This window comes from Danio rerio, chromosome 20, assembly GCF_052040795.2.
Source record: "Danio rerio strain M-AB ecotype USA chromosome 20, GRCz13ab, whole genome shotgun sequence".
Taxonomy (NCBI): domain Eukaryota; kingdom Metazoa; phylum Chordata; class Actinopteri; order Cypriniformes; family Danionidae; genus Danio; species Danio rerio.
Genome location: NC_141040.1, coordinates 25,282,501 through 25,304,166, shown reverse-complemented (window position 1 = coordinate 25,304,166; position 21,666 = coordinate 25,282,501). Strand labels below are relative to the sequence as shown.

General features: G+C 38.4%; 1 protein-coding gene and 1 long non-coding RNA gene across 2 annotated transcripts in view; both read left to right on the top strand.

Moving 5' to 3' along the window:
• Positions 1 to 13,434: 13,434 nt before the first annotated feature.
• LOC147839147 (uncharacterized) overlaps positions 13,435 to 21,666 on the top strand; it is a 29,169-nt gene continuing 20,937 nt past the window's right edge. The window contains exon 1 of the long non-coding RNA XR_015518350.1: positions 13,435 to 13,608. This is a non-coding gene — a long non-coding RNA (uncharacterized LOC147839147). The remainder of the gene's footprint in view (positions 13,609 to 21,666) is intronic.
• The window catches only part of LOC147839148 (uncharacterized), a 7,480-nt gene continuing 2,626 nt past the window's right edge, over positions 16,813 to 21,666 (top strand). The window contains exon 1 of the mRNA XM_087299022.1: positions 16,813 to 21,666. This exon is cut by the window's right edge and continues 2,021 nt beyond it. Coding sequence (XP_087155148.1) covers positions 17,688 to 21,666 — 3,979 coding nt within the window. The 5' untranslated portion in view covers positions 16,813 to 17,687.

Genomic DNA, 21,666 nt, shown 5'->3' with positions numbered 1-21,666 from the left:
GGTTCTAAAAGTCCTCCCCGGAAAAACATCATTAACAGCAAGTCGCTGTAAGTACTTCTTGGGGCTAAATCCAAAAACTCCTTAATGAAACGCTCAACGGAGCGGTTACCCTGCTTAATATGCACTAATATATCATCCGCTGGATCCATTGTATGACTGCGTCGTTCTGTCACGTTAAGCGTGATAAAAACAGAACAAAAACAGGAACAAAAAGGGTATGGATCCAAGTGCAGATTTAATATTAAATAGTGCGGTAACAGTGAACAAAATCCAAAGTGCAAAGTAACAAAATAACATACAAACAACAAAACAAGAAACTAAAACAGATTAAACATGAACTAGACTTAAGCAAGATACAAGAGCGAGATCAAGAACAACATACCAGAGCTGACAAGATAGACAACGACGCAGTAACAAACAGAGGTGGAATGGTAATATATAGTCCAGGTAATCAACGGAGATTGGAGACAGCTGTGGTTGAAATCAGTGTAGATGACAGACCGGGTGTGTGCACGAAAGAATGTATGGAAATGTAGTCTTTTTGGGCGCTGTAGTTTTACTCAGTGTCCATTGAACTACAGCGCCCTCAGGTGGTCACTGACAGTCATGACAGTTTTCCTCCATTTCTTGGGTCCAAATAAACCTAAAATGAGCGCTTTTAACTTCCCAGCCTCCCGCTGGCCTGCAGGTACACACACACTAGTCTAGTAAATGCTGCTCTCTCTCATTGGCTGTAGGCAGTCGATGATGTTATTTTCAGTCAAAACTCATTTCACACAGCATGATTTGAATCGCCGACAGGTCCAGATATTTAGCACGCCAAATATCTCACAGGCATTGGCGACTCATTGGCGATTCTCTCAGATGGCATCTTTGATTGTTCACATTGTGTGATTGTTACTCGCGTGAACGAGCATGTGAGTAACGGGCATGATTTCAGGCATTTGTCTGCGATTTCTCAAAACCTGTTGGCAAGTCAAAATCGGGGCTAAAGTTATGCAGTCTGAACTCGGCATAAGTGGCTGCTTTTTTCCCATATTGGGTAAATCGGCCCCTGCCTGTAAGTAGTGATGATCAAGACAACTTTTTATATTGTTTCAGGGAATAGAATTCTTCCTGAATTGACAAAAGAAAGAGCCCCAAATCTTGTGAAATTGTCCAAAGTTGCCTTTTAAAAGATATCTGGTTTGTTCAAAGTGCAGAGTAGATTTAAGCCATAGTTTAGCATAGTTTAGAGGATTAACATTTTTCCAGAACGATAATAACTTTTTGGCTGTTATCAAGCAATATGTAAGGAATTTCTGTTGTGCATTGCTCAATAAATATGTATAATCAAAACATCCCAATGTAATAAGCAGTGGGTGAGGATCCAAGTGTAGATCAAGGACATATGAATGCACTTTAAAAACCTCATCCCAAAATCACTGTATTTTATGACAGAAAATAAACTATGAGCTAAATCGACTTCTTCTGATTTGCTCTCATCACAAGGGCCATTTTTTATCTCTATAGTGTTGACATGGCGACTGGTAAACATACATTTTTCGATTCTAACATGTGGAAATGTTTAAACCATGTGTGCTTCAACTAACCCTACATTCATTTGTGCTCCACTCACCACTAATAATAATCTTATATATCGAGACAATCATAACTGAGCATATCTTCAAAAAAAAAAGTATGTAAAAAAAGTATGTAAAATATGTACAGTATGTTAAGTATGTAAAAATGTTGTGTCTCATTAAAATAAGATACAAAAATGCTGAATTTATTACAATATGTTTTCAGTATTTTTACATTTTGTTTTTACTTTTAATTTTACAGTATGTCCACTGTAGTGGTCATTTTAGAGGACCATTTTAGTTTGAAATGACCGCCACTCAGACAACAAAACTGTACAGGATATGGCTGTAAAGGGATATTAATCCAATATTAACGTAAAAAAAAAGCCATTTTTTTTTTTTTATATTGAAATTACTGAAACTGTTTAGTTTGAAAGTGAGCCGAACTAAAAAAAATAAATAAAAAACAAGTGTGGTGATCCAAAACAAATTTAACATAAAAGCAATTTAAAACTGATTGTCATTCTCTAAATGTCTGATTGTCCGACTCTTAGTCAAAGACTCCCTCAACTTTCTTATAAAGAATCCTCTCTGCTTCAGTTCTGCCTTTAATCAATTACATTAAGATGATCCTGGTGTCCACTATAGGATACTAAAGGATAATATTTCGAAACACAAACAAGTTTACAGCTTTGAAAACTAAATGTATTGTTCCTGACACTTTAATAAACAAATATATGTATAATAATAATAGTATAAAAAACAAAAACTTTAAAAGCAAAATTTTGCATACCTCTTTCCTTCTCATAAAATGTGCTGTTTTGTATGTCGGCCATATTGGATGCAGTGTAAGAAGTGGTTCCTAGCATGCCAACCAATCAAATGACATAACACTAGAAAGCCCAGGATGTCCTCTAAACAGTACAATAGGACTTGATAGAGTTGCTTAAAAAAAAATCATTAAAACACAATGTCCACTACAGCAGACACAAGTCAATGGGCGGGGTCTCGGGAGGATATGTAACCAAAGGTAAGTATGGCTGCATTTCATCTTTAAAACAAACGCTATGGGGTGGTATGATGCCGTTCCTTTCTCATGCTTACCAGCTGACCGCTTACCTTCGTTTGGACGGCTTTCCCAATGTTACCAGTTTGTCCAGTAAATCTGCCATGTACGTTGGTGGACTTGACGCAGAGAAAAGTTGACCACAACGACGGGGTTTGAGTTTGGAGAAGAGTGGTTCCAGAGAGCAGGTAAAAAAAAAAAGAACTAAAAAAAGAAAACACGTAAATAACAGGGTGAGAATGTGGTAAAATCTGAAAACGTGGTAAAAATAAGACAAGGGCTTTTCTTTATTAAAAAATTGTTGGTTCAATCAATATAGTTGGTTGGGTTTAAGGAAGGATGGGTGGGTCAAGGATGGGTCAGTCAATCGGTCAGTCAGTCAAATAATCAGACTCCAGCAGCCTCTAGTGTTTACACGAAAACAGCAGGGACGACTGACATTCGCGAGAGAAATTTGAAATCTCAAAAAGCATACACAGCGGTGGATTCGTGAAAACAAAAACTGCACAAAAAAAAAAGTAGTTTGTTGGCTCAATAGCCTAGAGGTTAGTGCCTCTCTCTGTCTCCCACTTTGCTACCTGTATGAAATACTCTCCTATCCACTTAATAAAGGCAAAAAGGCCAAAAAAAAAAAAAAAAAACAGTACAGTAGCTCCTGGGACATATTTGGCGGCCTCCAGAAATGTATACAGAGGTACGTTTTCAGAATGAACACTAGCTTATAGATATCCTTAAAACTAACAGACTGTTAAAATATATTTAAACTTTCATGAGACCTTTATGTATTGAATAGTAAATTTTCCAGCAGCTCATTACAATCAATTTAAAATGATGGCTCTCTAACTCCAAAATTTCACTTTCATTACAGGAATATGCTGAAATATGTGAATTGATATAGAAGCATCGGAAATAATATACCATGAATTATTTAAATCACAGCCAGTTCATCAGATTTCACTGGAGAGCTTCTGAAAACACTATTATTACTTTTGACCATGTTTTCATAGGCATGAATAGATTAGATGCTTCTGGTTAAATAAATCCTTTCTGAGAAAAAGGAAGAACCACAGAATTGCAGGTTCATATCTGTGATTAACCACAGAATCAGCCCAAACACAACATATTGAATGATTACTGCATATCACTGCAGGAATTATGAATGCGCTTAATGCGAAACAGCTTTCAGAAAGCGACAAAAGTAAAAATGAAAAACACTGTAAATCCTTCATGAGAAGTGAAGACAGAGAAGGGGACAGAAAAAAAGAAAGAAAATGAAGACATTTCTGCAGACCACACAATCCCTGTAGATTTATAGAGATTCCTGTACGCCAATTTAAACAGATATTCGGGAAGGATTCAAAGCTTTAAACTCAATGATCATCAGCATCAGACACTCTTTTCTGCAGCACTGTGCTCATCAACATCGCCTGCTTTTGAATAGTGTTTTTGTCCTGTTTACCACTAAATATTACAAAAACATAATCAGGGCTAAATTAAAATAAAAAAAAGTAAATACATCCTTGTAAAATAAAGTGACTTATTATAAAAAAAAAAATATATATATATATATTATATATAAGAAATATTATATATATTTCTTTTTCTTTTTTTTTCTGTTTAATGGAGAGAAGATTTTTTCAACTCATTTCTAATTATATTAGTTTTAATAATTGGTTTATAACAGCTGATTTTTTTTTTTATCTTTGCCATGATGTCAGTAAATTTATATTTATAAATTTATAAATTAATATAAATTTATAAATATTTGACTAGATATTTTTCAAGACACTTCTATACAGCATAAAGTGACCTTTAAAGGCTTAACTAGGTTAATTAGGTTAACTAGCCAGGTTAGGGTTATTAGGCAAGTTGTTGTATTACCATAGCTTGTTCTGTAGACTATCGAAAAAATATATAGCCTAAAGGGACTAATAATTTTTACCTTAAAAACTGCTTTTATAGTAGCCAAAATAAAACAAATAAGACTTTTTCCAGAAAAAAAAATATTATTAGACATACTGTGAAAATGTCTTTAATATTCCTTGCAACATTTAGGAAATATTTTAAAAAAGGGTAATAATTCTGACTTTAAATGCACATTAATCAATCAAAATTGATTTTTGTCAATTTTATGTTTTTCCCCACTGGCATGAACTCCATTTCATTTATTTCTGTAAATAATAACCTAATATTATACCCCCTGATTTATTGTCCAAGTGTCAGAAAAAAATGCAGAAGTGATCTTAAGGCTTCCACAAACCAGACCAAATAAATCTAATAATAATGTCAACTTTTTAATAGCTGTTTTGTCCATTACAATGAACATCAGACCAAATCAGTTGTACTGCAAAAACAATATACCAATGTGAAATTAAAAGTAAAATAGTACAGATTGTTAATCTCTGCTAAAATGTTACAAAGTATGAGTACAGATTTGAACAATTTAACATTTTTAGAGGTTTTTATTTTATAGACTACGCATTATTAGAACCCACTGCTCATTATAATTAACATACATTATAATTATTTTTAAACCAATAAATATAAACTTTTTTATTGGATTGCAAAATTATAATGTAATGCGGGCCAACAGCCAGCCTGCTGAAAGGGGTAGTTCTTTTACAATTTAATTATGAGATTTAAATACTACATTTTACTGACAATTTTAAGCACTATTTTAGCTGGAGCTTGTTAGTCATCATAACTACACTTTTTGATGTACCAAAAATATCTCCTAAAGATTTAGAATAAATACATATGAATAAATACTTCATTTGAAAAATACCATTGGAAAAAAATAGGAATCATTAAAAATTGAAATCTTTTAAATTAAGAACCTATTGTCATTTTCTAGGCAAATAAAAAACTAGCCAGCACATATAACTTTCCTCGGTCAAATTTGGCCATTTGAATAATAATAAAAAAAAAAATTAAACATAATAATAATAATGTTAAGCTGCATGATTTTTCTAGCCTTTCTTGTAAAAAGAAGTATTCGTGATAAAATTAATGGATAACAACATTAGCCAAATTAGTATTTAAATTCATTTTAATATGGACCACTATTGGTGCTTCACACCTTTTCATTGCTCATTTTTTTGTGTTTCAAGAATTTACAATAAAAGTTACTTGTAAAATATTTTCTCTATTTAAAACCAATACAGTAGTGTGAAATGACTTCACGCCAGATTATGTTTTCTTGCACAATTGTATTTTGGAAAAATGATTGTTTGCATTGGTCAAAATTGATAAGCTGTGGTCATGCCAAAAAAACATCCAACAGATGATTCAGCTTGGTCTTAAAGCCTTTTTTGATGGGTTATTTTCACAATTTATGATGGGCAGTAAAATAGGACAAATGAGCTCATATATCGGACAAAAAACAGGTTTTAAATTTGGTAAATTGTTCTTAAAAAAAAAAAAATTTGGCATGTGATGTTCCCTGTAATACCCACTAAGGGTATGAAAGGGACACTTTGCTGTTTAAAGAGCCCCTATTATGGGTTTTTGAAAATGACCTTGTATGTAGTGTGTAACACAGCTCTAAGTTTAGTGAAATATCCAGCTAAGGCTTAAATCTGTAGGTGTACGGTGTTTAAAACTGTTGATTCATCTATAAAAGAGTCGACTCATAGTGCTTTAAATGAGTCGTGTTGATAACGAGTCATTAGGTGTTTCGCTATGACTAGGCTAAGAAACACAAGCCCCGCCCAGTAGTTATGCGCGCAAACCCAGGAGATTTGAAACCTGCGGCCCCGCCCGCTAACACAGAAAAAAAATGCACACACACATACACGCCGGTTGAACGAAGTCACGCTGTGCTCAGCTAGATATTTTTCTACCCAAAGATTAAACTGTGAAGAGTCAGTGGTTGAGGATTTTTTCTGCAAAAATACCTCAGCATTATAGTCTAGCCTTTTGCAGTTTAAGTGCTTCTGGAAACTACATGCTTACAAAGAAGACTTCATCAGAAGTTCATCAGATCAGAAATGACTACAGTTGGACTATGTCAGAACATGGATAAGTGCATCATGAATCAGTTTCTTCCTCCATTTCACAAGTGTAAGTACGTGCGAGTGTTAAAACTGTTGCTTCATTTACTCTAGCTTGCAAATTATGTATTGAGTTGTGTTTGGTTACTTGTCACCGTGTATACTGTATCCGGTTAACTCTTCATATTCTCATATCGCGTGTAAAGCCACGTTTAAAACGGGACACATGACGGATCATCAGCTGTTCCTACACACATGCAATGTTCAAGTTTCAAAGTAGCTCAGCTCAGGTTCATCAGTCTAAATTGCACCCAGGGCTGGAGTAAGCTGAACTGGCGCTCTAGGCGAATGGCGTTCACACCGCCCTCAACCCGAAAGTGCATTCTATGTATTCTGTTTTTGAATGTTTTGGGGTTGTGTCCTCTGAAGAGGGGGGGTAATGTGTGTGTGTGTGTGTGTGTGTGTGTGTGTGTGTGTGTGTGTGTGTGTGTGTGTGTGTGTGTGTGTGTGTGAGTGCGTGTGTGTGTGAAAAAAAAGCAGGTAGAGTGTGATGGCAAGGAGACTCGTGTTGATCTCCTCCCTGGTTCTTGGAGTTTTTGCTCAATAAAAGTTAGTCGTCAGTATTTTCAAGTTTATCGTCTGTATTTACATTCACACTCTGGCAGCCAAAATCCACGCCATACACTATAAAGCGTGTATGCACTGTGAGTACTTTTAGATTCTCGATTAGCTGCTGGGCATTTGACTCTGTCTTGCTCTGAAGGCTGTCAGTGTCGACCAACCGCTGCAGGCTGACATCGGTCCAATCAGCGCAGATTAGCTTCGTGCTAAGGAGGGGTTTGGGAACAAATGAATTGCTGAACGATTCATAAGGGGGTCACTGGGATAATTAGGTAAAAATAAATGCATATTAGAATACCATAAAAGTGTTTTTTGACCCTATTTCATGTATAATAGGGGCTCTTTTAGAAAATGTATCTTGATTTTGAGGCATTTACTAATTTGTGCTTGAGAACTTGACAGAGATATTAAAGACTTTATTTTCTGGCTGCAGGAGAAATCATTTTCGCTAACATAAAAACTTTAATTCATTACTCGGATTATCTTCCTTTAGTCATCAAAACAAAATAGGCAAAACTAATGAGAATATTTTTTTTTCATGAACAATTTTTAAATCTGCCTTCACATGATAATGGAATTACTATAATTATACTATTATGAGTTTCCTTGTTGTATTATTATACTTTTTTTTTAACACAGGAGCTTTTAAAATATTAATTCATTAATTTTCCTTAGGCTTAGTCCCTTTATTCGTCAGAAGTTTCCACAGCGGAATAAACTGCCAAATTATCCAGCATATGTTTTACACAGTGGATGCCCCTCCAGCTGCAACCCATTACTGAGAAACACCCATACACTCGCACATTCACACACATATACTACAGCCAATTTAGTTTATTCAATACACCTATACCGCATGTCTTTGGACTGTGGGGGAAACCGGAGTACCCAGCGGAATCCCACGCGAACGCTTTTAATAAAAATTTGTGAAATTCACAGATTGGCTGAAATTGTAGAATTTTAAACCAAATGATTTTGTAGGCTGATGAATGCTTGTAAAATTGTCAACAAATAAGATGCAACATTTTATTCTTTCCAAAAACAAAACGCTTGAAGAAAACAGGCACATACTGTAATCAAGACTTCAGACCGGGAACTAAAACGGTAGTACTGCAAACAAGTAAATAAATCAATAAATCAATAGTGCTTCGTCTCTGAAATGGAAGTATATTTTCAAATGATGTCACTAAGGCCATGTGGAGTATTTGTTTATTTTAATCAATTAATATTAATGGCTTTGTTTTACTTTGTGTTGGTATAAAATTTTATATAATTATGAATTTAATTCAATCCATGTTGGCTATCAAATTACCCAAATAATTGAATTAATGAAATCGGCTTAGTCCCTTTATTAATCAGAGGTTGCCACAGCTGAATGAACTGCCAAGTTAGTTTTAAGCAGTGGATGCCCTTCCAGCCACAACCCAGCTCTGGGAAACACCCATACACTTTTGCATTCACACCCACATATACACTAAGGGCAATTTTGCTTATTCAATTCACTTATACCTCATGTCTTTGGACTGTGGGGGAAACTGAAGCACCTGGAGAAAACCCATGCAAAACAAGGAGAACATGCAAACTCCACATAGAAATGCAAATTGACCCAGCCAAGGCTTGAACCAGCTACCTTCTTCTTCCACCATGTCATCCTAATTAATTTATTATTATTATTATTTTTAATAAATAGTTTTACTATTTATATAAATATCCATTATTATAAAAGGTTTAACAAATACCAACTGATTTGGTAACACTTAGGTAACGGTCACTATTAACTACAGAAATAAAGGTACAAAAACTGTAACTGGGGTGCTACTTTTTACAGTGTACAATTTTGTAGCATAAAAGTACAATTTTGTACCCTTAGGGTTCACTTTTGTTTCTTGACAGTACTATGAGGTACATATTTGTATGTTTAAAGTATTAAGTTGTACCTTAAAAGTACATTATGTGCCCCAGTAATGTACAAAATTTGTATCTCTGAAAAGGTACCACCCCAGGTGTACCATTATTTCTGAGAGCGTAGATCTTTATTAGCATCCATTTTACCAGCACATTAGCAGACTATTAACATATTAATTAATGCCCTATTCAGCATGAAGATATGTCTAGATATCGCAGATATCTTAACACTACTTGGTACCTGAACTACTACCAATAAGCAGTCATTTTTAAGGGCATATTTGAGAATTGCACAAAAAAGTATCCACTGATTCTTGAAAACTAATTTGTGTTAACATTAAGCATTTATGTCCAAATCAATGTATTATTATTGTAACATTTTAGTTTAGATCACAATTTATAGTATTAACAAACCATGAACTAACAGTACTATAATATAGCTGTATACTATAATAACAGTAATATAAAATAGCTATTTATTATTAGCAAAGTAGAAGTAGTGTTTAGGTTTTGGGTAGGATTAGGGATGCAGAATAAGACTTTATAACTTGATCAGTTATTATCTTAATAATAGGCAGGTAATAAACCCACAAATTGAGACCTAAACTAAAGTGTTACAATTATAGATAATAATAATAATAATAATAATAATAACAACAACAACAACAACAACAAAAACAACAACAATAATAATAATAATAATAATAAAATATATTGGAGTTAAATAGCAATGATAAAACAAGATTAAATGGCTTTTTTCAAAAGGTCATTATTAATTCATTCAATAGTCATAGTCATTTCCCCATCAGTGTGCACTGATATGCACAAGCAGATGAGATATTCTGTCTCACACACATTCATTAATGAATAGGTCAGTGCTGGCACTTATTTAATGTCAGAGCAACACAAAGCATGAGGTATTTATTACGGCCAAAAATATATAATTAAAAAAGTTGTCAAAGAAGTGGTGCTGACAGACAGGAAAACATGAAGCAATATTGTGAGGCAGGCTTGGGCTCCTCTGAGGGCCTGATTTCTTCCAGCGAGACAGCCGGATTTATTGCCAGGTCGTGCTTCACATTCTCCACTGGTACACGCTGTGACGTGGGAGTAGCTTTTTGATTTGGGAAAACCATTAAAGTCACAGAAACAGATTAATAAACACAATGAAAGCCATAATTTTGAATTGGATGTCTCAGATTAGGATTTATTATTTACTTTGGACCAAACTAATATCAGCAAATCGCTCTATGTTTCACATGAGTGGAGAAGAACATGATAAAGGTCAAGGATGATGCAGCAGCAGACAGGATTTAGCCTTAGGGAAACTGGACATCCTCATTACACACTCTTATTAGACACTGCTGTTGGACATCCTCATGATGCACACTTATTGGATGTCCTCATATCACACTTTTAGTGGACATTAATGTTGGTGTTCCTCATAGCACACTATTATTGGACATTCTCATAACACTCTTATTAGACAAACTTATAACACACTTATTGGACGCTCAAGTTTAAGATCCTAATAAAATGCTCCTATTGGACATCCTCATATCATACTCTTATTGTACATCCTCATAACATACTCCTATTTGACATCCTCATAACCCACTCCTATTGGACGTCCTCATAATACACTATTATTGGACATCCTTATAACACACTCCTGTTAGACATCCTCATATCACACTCCTATTGTATGTCTTTACAGCATACTTCAGTGGACATCCTCATAACACACTCCTATTGTACATCCTCATAACTCACTCCAATTGGACATCCTCATGACACAATCCTATTTTACATCCTCATATCACACTCCTATTGGACTTCCAATAGTTATAACCCACTCCTATTTCACATCCTCAGAACACAATCCTAACGGACGTCCTCAAAACCCACCATATTGGACCTCCTCATAACACACTCCTATTGGACGTCCTCATATCACACTCCTATTGTATGTCTTTATAGCATACTTCAGTCGGACATCCTTAAACACATTCCAATTTTACATCCTCATAACACACTCCTATTGGACTTCCTTATAACCCACTCCTATTTTACATCCTCGTAACACACTCCTATTGTAAATCCTCAAAACACACTCCTATTGTACATCCTCATAACTCACTTCAATTGGACATCCTCATAACCCACACCTATTTCACATCCTCAAAATACAATCCTAACGGACGTCCTCATAACCCACACATATTGGACCTCCTCATAACACACTCCTATTGGACGTCTTCATAACACACTTTTATTGGACATCCTCATAACCCACTCCTATTGAACGTCTTCATAACACACTAATATTGGACATCCTCAAAACACACTCCTATTGTACATCCTCATAACTCACTTCAATTGGACATCCTCATAACCCACACCTATTTCACATCCTCATAACACAATCCTAACAGACGTCCTCATAACCCACACCTATTGGACGTCCTCATATCACACTCCTATTGTATTTCTTTATAGCATACTTCAGTTGGACATTCTCATAACACACTCCAATTTTACATCCTCATAACACACTCCTATTTCACTTCCTCATAACATAATCCTAACGAACGTCCTCATAACCCACACCTATTGGACATCCTCATAACACACTTCAATTGGACCACCTCATAACACACTCCTTTTGGACGTCTTCATAACACAGTAATATTGGACATCCTCATAACACACTCCTATTGGACGCCCTCATATCACACTCCTATTGTATGTCTTTATAGCATACTTCAGTCGGACATTCTCATAACACACTCCAATTTTACATCCTCATAACACACTCCTATTGTACATCCTCATAACTCACTTCCATTGGACATCCTCATAACCCACTATTATTTTACATCCTCGTAACCCACTCCTATTTCACATCCTCATAACACAATCCTAACGGACGTCCTCATAACCCACACCTATTGGACCTCCTCATAACACACTTTGGACACCTATTGGACGTCTTCATAACACACTTTTATTGGACGTCCTTATAACCCACTCCTATTGGATGTCTTCATAACACACTTTTATTGGACGTCCTCATAACCCACTCCTATTGGATGTCTTCATAACACACTTTTATTGGACATCCCCATAACCCACTCCTATTGGACATCTTCATAACACACTTTTATTGGACATCCTCATAACCCACTCCCATTGGACGTCTTTATAACACACTAATATTGTACATCCTCTTAACCTACTTCTATTGTACATCCTCATAGCCCACTCCTATTGGACATCCTCATAACACACTCATATTGTACATCCTCATAACACACTCTTATTGGACGTCCTCATAACACACTATTATCGGACATCCTCATAACACACTCCTATTGGACATCCTCATAACACACTCATGTTGTACATCCTTTTAACACACTCCAATTGGATGTCCTCATAACACACTATTATCAGACATCCTCATAAAATGCTCCGATTAGACATCCTCATAACCCACTCCTGATGGATGCAATCATAACACATATATTGGACATCCGCATAACCCTCTTATCGAACATAATCACAGTCTTATTAGACATACTTACTGGATGTCCGCAAAAACTACTCTTATTGGACAAATTTCTTGGACATCCTCATAACACTCTTACTGGACACACTTATTACAGCCCTCTTATTGGAGTCCTCATAACACACTCTTAATGGACACACTTATTACAACACTCTCATTGGGCACTTATTGAGTGTCCTTATAAAACACTTATTGGACAAACTTATAATAACATCTTATTGGACACTTATTGGATGTTCTTATAACACAATCTTATTGGACATCCTCATAACACACTCTTATTAAACATACTCATTACAACACCATTTTTGGACACTTAATGGTCATCCTCATCATACACTTATTGGACACACTATTTATTGGACACCTATTGAACATCCTCATAACACTCATATTGGGCTTCCCCATAGCACACTGTTTTTGGACACACTTATTGTATGACCTCATAACACACTGTTATTGAATGTCCTCATAACATACTCTTATCAGACATTCTTATAATATACTCTTTAATACCCACTTCACTTTTGATTCATTCTCAGCTCAGCCAAATGTTGTGGTTTGTATTACAATGTACATTTTTAAACAATATTTTCGCAGGTTTTGGGGCAAGTGGACTGAGAAATTTGAGAATGACAGTGAAGTGATGCAACTGCTGCAGGTTAATCAAGTGATGTTGATAAATCATGTTTCATTCATTCAATATATGGTCACTATACACTCACCGGCCACTTTATTAGGTACAACTGCTTGTAAATTTAAATTTCTAATCAGCCAATCACATGGCTGGAACGCAATGCATTTAGACAAGTAGGCATGGTCAAGACGATCTGCTGCAGATCAAACCGAGCAACAGAATGGGGAAGAAAGGTGATTTAAGTGACTTTAAACGTGGCATGGTTGTTGGTGCCAGACGGTTTAGTCTGCGTATTTCAGAAACTGCTGATCTACTGAGATTTTCATGCACAGCCATCTTTAGAGTTTGCAGAGAATGATCCAAAAAGTAAAAAATATCCACAACGCACAACATGTTAAACCTTGAGGCGAATGTGCTACAGCAGCAGGAAACCACATCGAGTGAAAGTGGCCACTCCTGTCAGCTAAGAACAGGACACTGAAGCTATAATTCACACAGGCTCACCAAAGTTGCATAATAGAAGATTGGAAAAGCGTTGCCTGGTCTGATGAGTCTCGATTTCTGTTGCAACATTCGGATGGTAAGGTCAGAATTTGGCCTCAACAGCATGGATCCATCCTGCCCTGTATCAATGGTTTAGGCTGCTAGTGGTGGTGTAATGATGTGTGGATATTTCTTGGCACACTTTGGACCCATTAGTACCAACTGAACATCGTGTCAATGCCACAGCCTACCTGAGTATTGTTGCTAACCATGTCTATCCCTTTATGACCACACTGTTCTCATCTTCTGGTGGCTACTTCCAGCAGGATAGCGTGCTATGTCGTAAAATGTGAGTCATATCAGACTGGTTTCTTGAACATGACAATATCACTGTACTCATATGGCCTCCACTGGCACCAGTTCTCAATCAAAAGAGCACCTTTGGGATGTGGTGGAATGGGAGATTTGCATCATGGATGTGCAGCCGACAAATCTGCAGCATCTGTGTGATGCTTTCATGCCAATATGGACCAAAATCTCTGAGGAACATTTCCAGTACCTTGTTGAATCTATGGCCCCGTTTACACTAGTGCGTTTTAGTTTGAAAACGCATAAGTTTTGCTACGGTTACGCCATCCGTCCACACTACGCCGGAGTTCTCGAGCGCCGAAAACGGAGCGTTTCGAAAACGCTGGAGAGGCCGTTTTCATTCTAAAACGCTGCTGCTCCGTCTCAGTGTGGATGGGGAAAGACGGAGACATCTGAAAACGGAGGCGGGGCTGCAGACATTCGCCTCTCTGATTGGGGCTTTTCCTCAATATTAAGTAGCCTAACACACAGTTCAGTCCTGAATCTTCTCCGTGTAAGTTCAGACATCGCAAGTTTGATCAAGGCTGCATCTCTTCTTCTCAGTTTGATATGGAAAACATACCGAGGACACGTGTCAATCTTCACAGGGAATCGTGTACTTTATAACTTCATTCACATCACCTTGGCTACGTTGTTTCACTTTCTCAACAATAAAATGTAAACTTGATATAAGGAACTGCCTATTTTTATTTTAATATTAACAACTAAACAGACAGCAGAAATGTTGAGGCGTCGTGCTGCATGAGCGTCATCTTCACTGTGTGCATATTTTTAACAAAACGGAGCCGATAACAACTGCCTCCTTTCAATTTCAGTGAAAATACGAAACATACCCTCTCTTTTGCTGAATATCAGTTTTAATAATCGATAATGGCCATTATAAAAGTATAACATACAATAAGTTTATACATTATAGGAAATAAAGGCAAGCGATCAGTCAATATACAGAATAGGCTACGTGGTTTCATTAATCATTAACTTATCTTTGCGCTCAGCCAAAACACGTTACCTGAGAACAAGTAATAGATTCCAATGACCAAAGTCAGGGAATATGTCGTTAGATAAAGACAACAAGATGAATGAAATATCACGTTTAATAAATATAGTGAGATTATTAGATCCAGCGGGAGATGCTTGATGAGAAGTCCGACTAGCAGAGCTCTCATCTGGGTAGATGGGCTCCAGCGATTGCCAAAGTGTGTGTGTGTGGTCACGTGATGTGCGTTTTCAGCGTTTTGGTGTGGACGGAGAGCTGTTCAGAAACGCTGGGTAAAACGCGAGTGTGGACGCGGATCGTTTTCATTCTAAAACGCCGTTTTAAAACTAAAACGCACTAGTGTAAACGGGGCCTATGTCACAAAGGATTAAGGCGGTTCTGAAGGCAAAATGGGGTCCAACCCAGTACTAGTAAAGTGTACCTACAGTAATAAAGTGGCTGGTGAGTGTATATGAAAAATACTATTTAAAATATATTTCAAAGATCATTATATAAATGCAAATTTATGTAGCACCTACAGCAAGTCAGCGGTAGTCAGTGTTTTTTCGTATTTAGCAATGAGTGATAGCAAAAAGTCTGTTTTTAATATTCATGTTTATTTATTTATTTATTTATTATAAAGGGCAGTACATTTATACATTTACATACATACATCACATTTATATTCACTTATATAGCAAATTTAGTGTAAGGGCTAGAGTAAAGAGAGGGGCTACAGTGAAAGGTACAGAAGTGAATTAAATGCATAGCACGCCATGACACTACATAACAGGTCTAGATGAGTTTCTGAATTATAATCTGGTATTAATTTTGGGTGGAAAAGAAAGTCAATGCATGCACTTTTTCCACTTATTTTTTGGTTATCTTTACAACCTGTCATTGAGACTGATGAGTCATTATTTAAATAAGCGTCTGCTCTACTGGTTTACTATTGCTGAATCATCACATTCAGATTAACCGACACCTAAATGTCACATGAATTATGGTTTGCTTCACAATTTGGTTGGCAGCTGCTTTCTGTGAACAGGGCAGTTCATGGCCAAAATAAATGATTTGTGGACTTTATGGCGATGGCACTCACTTGTTCCACCATGTTTTATTATTAATGTAAAGCTCATGTTACAAAAATAAGCCAGAAAACTGTCAGGACAACAGCAAATTTACATGGTGATGTGTTTGAGAAAAGAAGAATGCAATAACATGATATAAGCGAAACTTAAATTGTTGTAGTCAATAAATCACGCATCATTATCAAAAAATAATAATAATAATAATAATTAAGTAAAAAAACAAACACACGGTTTGAAGAGAACATGTGAATGTATAGCACAACGGCGCCCTCTTCTGACAAAATGGCGTCTACTATATTTAATAACCTGCGTATTTCACAAAACATACATAAACGTTATCAGTTTGATAGTCTGTGTGTATGAGTGGAATATCGGCTTTTTAATGTTTGTAAAAAAGGCTGCAGCTTATAAGTGCAATTCTAACCTCTGTCTTTTGTCCTTTATGATGAGGCACCCCGCATACACCAGAACACGTTACCTGAGCCAATCAGCGTCCAGGATCTGTGACTACGCAATCTTCCCCACCCAAACAGATTTTTAGTTTCTAGTGTAGCGAGACACATAGACGGATGCTAAAGTTTGCGAGGAATAGATCACGGACTGTTTTCATCATTGTTTGTCAGCGGTTGCCAGAAGTGTTGTGCGTGAATGCAGAAGTAAGTTTACAATCCTGTAAATGACGAAAGTTGTTCTGTTCTGTGAGTAGTTATTATGGCCGTGACGTCGCGATGCCGCGATGTATATGTGTGTGCGTTAATACATATTAGGTGTGTCAATAACCCCGTAATTCATATTGTAACACTTTTATATATCTATATTTACATATTGTGTGTATTAGAGTTCCACTTATGTTCATTAGCCAGTGTTATCTTCCTATTTGAAGTGTTGAAGTGTAACCAAATCCTTTGTTTTAAACAAACTGCGAGGCGCATGCGCCATTATAGCCTTTGTGAGTGAGGCGCTGTACAATCTGCGCTCTGTTAACAAGGTTTCAGGTTACATCAATGCATGCTAGGGTATATTGAAGTAGCAGCTTGTCACAGCTTGTCACATTTTGCCCACAATCATTTGCACATTACTTTATTATCAAGCTTAATGTTTTGTGCTGTGTTGTTGACTATAATTTACTATTGTAATTTGTTTGATTATCATTATTTATATTCATATTCCTTTTTATTGTTTTTATTTTAGAAAAACCACAACACAAGTGTCATAAGTCAAGTCTGTTGAGTGGTGACAATAAATGGGTTGTTCACACAAACGTTCATCTTCGCCTCATCTCTAATCGGATAGTCTCTGGTGGGTCAGCAATCAGAACTGGCAATTAAAAAGTCTATGGTGCAGAGCTACTAAAAGCCAACCATTTTTTCATGGTCCTTCGAGCCGGAGCGAGGACTGACCAGAGAAATAGAAGATGTCACAACATTCAGGGGATGAGCCTGCTGTGCGCGTCAGGAGGAAGTCAGTCCTCCCCGCACGTTATGATGAGTACGACCTCACTGGATTCACTCTCCCTAAGCCTGTTCCACCGCCCCTGTCACCACTCACTCATTCACCTAGACTGGCTGAATGCGATGATACACAGGATGGAGCATTTGGGTTTACTCCAGTCCTACCCGGTCATGAAGCTGACAGCCCATCACAGTGGTCTGATGATGAAGGAGCTTCTGATATCGTAGCAAGAGAAAATGCGAAACTACACAACAGTCTGTGGACGATACAGCAAGAAAGGGACATATTCCAGCGTGCAAATGAACAATATGCAAAGGAGCTCACTCAGCTCCAGCACCAAATGAGACAGCTACAGTTTCATATGGGGCAGCAAAGACATGAAAGTCAGCCCCCTGCACCTGTTGCCCCTCCAAGGCAGTATACCTCCACCCATGCTGTACCTGCACCCCGTGTCTGGCCACAGGGGGGCACTAACGACATGAGCTTCACCCCTACACCCGCTCCACGACTCAAATATCAGTCTGAGTATAAAGCAAGGGACCAGATTAGAAGCCTACCTCACAGTTCTGCCCTCAGAGGGAACCTGTCATACCACTATGTGCCTCAAGGAGATCAAAGCCTGAATGCTCATTATTCAAATCCTCCTTATTGGCACTTGCAAGATCCTGTGAGACATCCACAGATCCCGTTTAGGACACAAACTCCATCACCTCCACCTGAACAAGGACCATACCGCGGTCCAACCCCCATGATTCCTGACTTTAGCCATCCCAGCCCTAGAGAGTTCTCACGGCTAAAAATTGCTCTGGAAAATATACTCCCAGCCAATGCTACAGAAAGTTTCAAATTTCAGATACTGACTGACCATCTGAAGTTAGAGGAGGCTTTGCTAATAGCAGACTCATACTGCCATTCACAACATCCCTATACAAGGACGATGGCTGCCTTAGATCAGCAGTATGGACAGCCGCATCAACTTGCACTGCAGCGGATTGCTGAGTTAATGGATGGCCCAAATATAGCTAGTGGAGATCAGAAGGCCTTTAGACTTTTCGCCCTTAAAGTTCGTTCTCTGGTTGGCATGCTGGAGCAGTTGGGCAGAAATGGCTCCTTTGAGTTGCAGTGTGGGTCTCATGTGTCTCGGCTCCTTGGGAAGCTTCCACATGACTTAAGATCAGGGTTTCGGAGATATGCACATCCACATCAAGTGCCCATCCCTACCCTCTTAGATTTCGCAGAGTGGCTAGATTTCGAAATCCAAGTTCAGGAGGACACCACAAGGTTTGCGAGCAGTCAACGCAGAATGCCCCAAACATGCACAAGAGAGAACTTAAGAGACTATAAACCAGCCATTAAACCCACCACAATCTATCTGGGCACGGAGAAAGCAACTGTTGAGCCTATACCGCCTATTCCATTATCTAGGAGCTCTTTGAAGCCTTACTGCCCCTATTGCGACAACAGTAAGCACTCTCTCAATAACTGCAGCAACTTTAAGCAACTTACTAAAGACCAGAAACAAAGCTGGATCAAAGAAAATAATAGATGCTGGCGTTGTGGCAGAACGCATAAATCTGCAGATTGCAACCTGAAGATGCGTTGCAGACAGTGCAGCAGCCGACACCTTATGGCACTGCATGAAATCAGTGTTGGAAGGCCTGAAAACCCAAAGCTCACTCAGGATGAATCTGCAGACCCAAAGACTTGTCTGTTGAACACAATGCAGGAGATTCTCCTTGTTCATAAACCACCAACTAGTAGGAAAGTCCTACTTAAAATCTGCCGGGTGATTCTCAGTAATGGAAGCAAAAAGATGAATGCCTATGCAATTCAGGATGATGGATCTGAGAGAACCATAATCCTCCATAGTGCAGCTCAACAACTTGGCCTAACTGGTCAGCCTGAAGAACTCCCACTTCGAACTATTCGACAAGAGTTGCAAGTCCTCAAAGGGGCAGCTGTTTCATTTACCGTCTCACCCATTGCTCAGCCTACTAAACGGTTTCACATCACTAGTGCCTTCACTGCTCAGCAGCTAAGTTTGGCAGAACACTCACATCCAGTGAAAAGTCTGAAGGAGAGATATCGGCACCTTAAAGGACTTCCACTCCAAGAATTCAAAGCCGTCTGCCCTGTATTGCTCATTGGGTCAGACTATCCCCACCTGATCACCCCAGTGGAACCAGTCAGGCTAGGGCCACATGGGGGACCAGCTGCTATAAAAACTCGTCTTGGTTGGACCTTGCAGGGTCCAGTCCAACACATGCCGAAAGACGTGACAGAACAGCATTGTCTTTTCACTTCAGTCACATCCTCAGAATCTGATCTCTACAAGCAAGTAGAGAAATTATGGCAAATGGATGTATTGCCATGGCGCAGCGACAAGGCTTGCATCAGATCCAGACAGGACCAGGAGGCTGTGGAACTTCTGGAAAAGAGAACAATAAGGGTTGAGATGGATGGAGTGAAACGATATGCAACACCCCTCTTGCGTGTCAAGAATATGCCTGAACTCAAGGCACCAAAGGAGGCTGTTTTGTCACAACTGAGATCCACTGAACGGAGACTGGCTAAAAATCCACAGCAAGCAGCCGCCTACATCACAGAGATTGCAAAACTGGAAAAATCAGGTTATGTTAAGAGAGTGCCACCAAACGCTGTGACAAACACCCCCTGCTCCTGGTACATCCCACACCATATGGTGGAACACAATGGCAAAAATCGCATTGTTTTCAACTGTTCATTCCAGTATCACGGTCAAAACCTCAACGAACTTCTGCTTCCGGGGCCTGTGTTGGGGCCATCTCTTCTTGCTGTTCTCCTCAGATTTAGAGAACATTCTGTTGCGGTCAGCAGTGATATCAAGGGAATGTTTCACCAAGTTAGACTGCTTCCAGAGGACAAACCCCTTTTGCGCTTTCTCTGGAGAGAGCTAAATGTCCAGGAGCAACCCACTGTGTACGAATGGCAGGTTCTCCCCTTCGGCACTACTTGCAGCCCCTGCTGCGCCATATTTGCACTGCAAAAACACATTCTTGATCATAGTCAGCCCGGGGATGATGTTCAGAATTCAGTACTGAAATCCTTTTATGTAGACAACTGCCTACAAAGTTTCACTTCAGCTGAAGCAGCAAAGGAATTCGTGGACAGAATTAAGAATCAACTGGCAGATGGAGGTTTCGAGCTAAGACAGTGGTCCAGCAATATTCCTTCCACCATAAACCACCTGCCCCCTGAATCTATATCAAGCAGTGCTGAACTCTGGATATCGCAAGGCAAATCGGACATTCAGGAATCAACATTAGGGCTCCTCTGGAATCATCAGTCTGACACACTCTCTTACAAATATCGTGCCAAAGATAGTAGAGAGACTACAATGCGTAATATATATAGAATACTGGCCAGTCAGTATGACCCATTGGGCTACCTCATTCCTTACACCACTCGTGCCAAGATTCTTGTACAACAACTGTGGGATAAAAAACGGGATTGGGACGATCCACATTTGCCTACAGATCTGCTACAAACATGGACTGAGTGGGAGGCAGAGTTACCAGCTCTACAAAACATTGTCCTTCCTCGATGTTACTGTAGTGCCAACAAAGACACAGAAACGAGCCTAAGAGATATGCATGTTTTCTGTGATGCCTCTGAACGTGCTTATGGCTCGGTGGCATACCTTCGAACAGAGGACCAGTATGGACAAGTGGAGGTGGCATTCCTAACCGCCAGATCTCGTGTAGCACCAAAAAAACAACAATCTATCCCCAGACTGGAGTTGTGCGCTGCACTGACTGGAGCTCAACTCTCCAAAGTACTCTTAACTGAACTGAACCTGCCCATTCGCCACACAATCTTGTGGACCGACTCCACAACAGTACTGGCATGGTTACAGTCTGAATCATGTCGATTCAAAGTATTTGTTGGTACTCGGGTTGCAG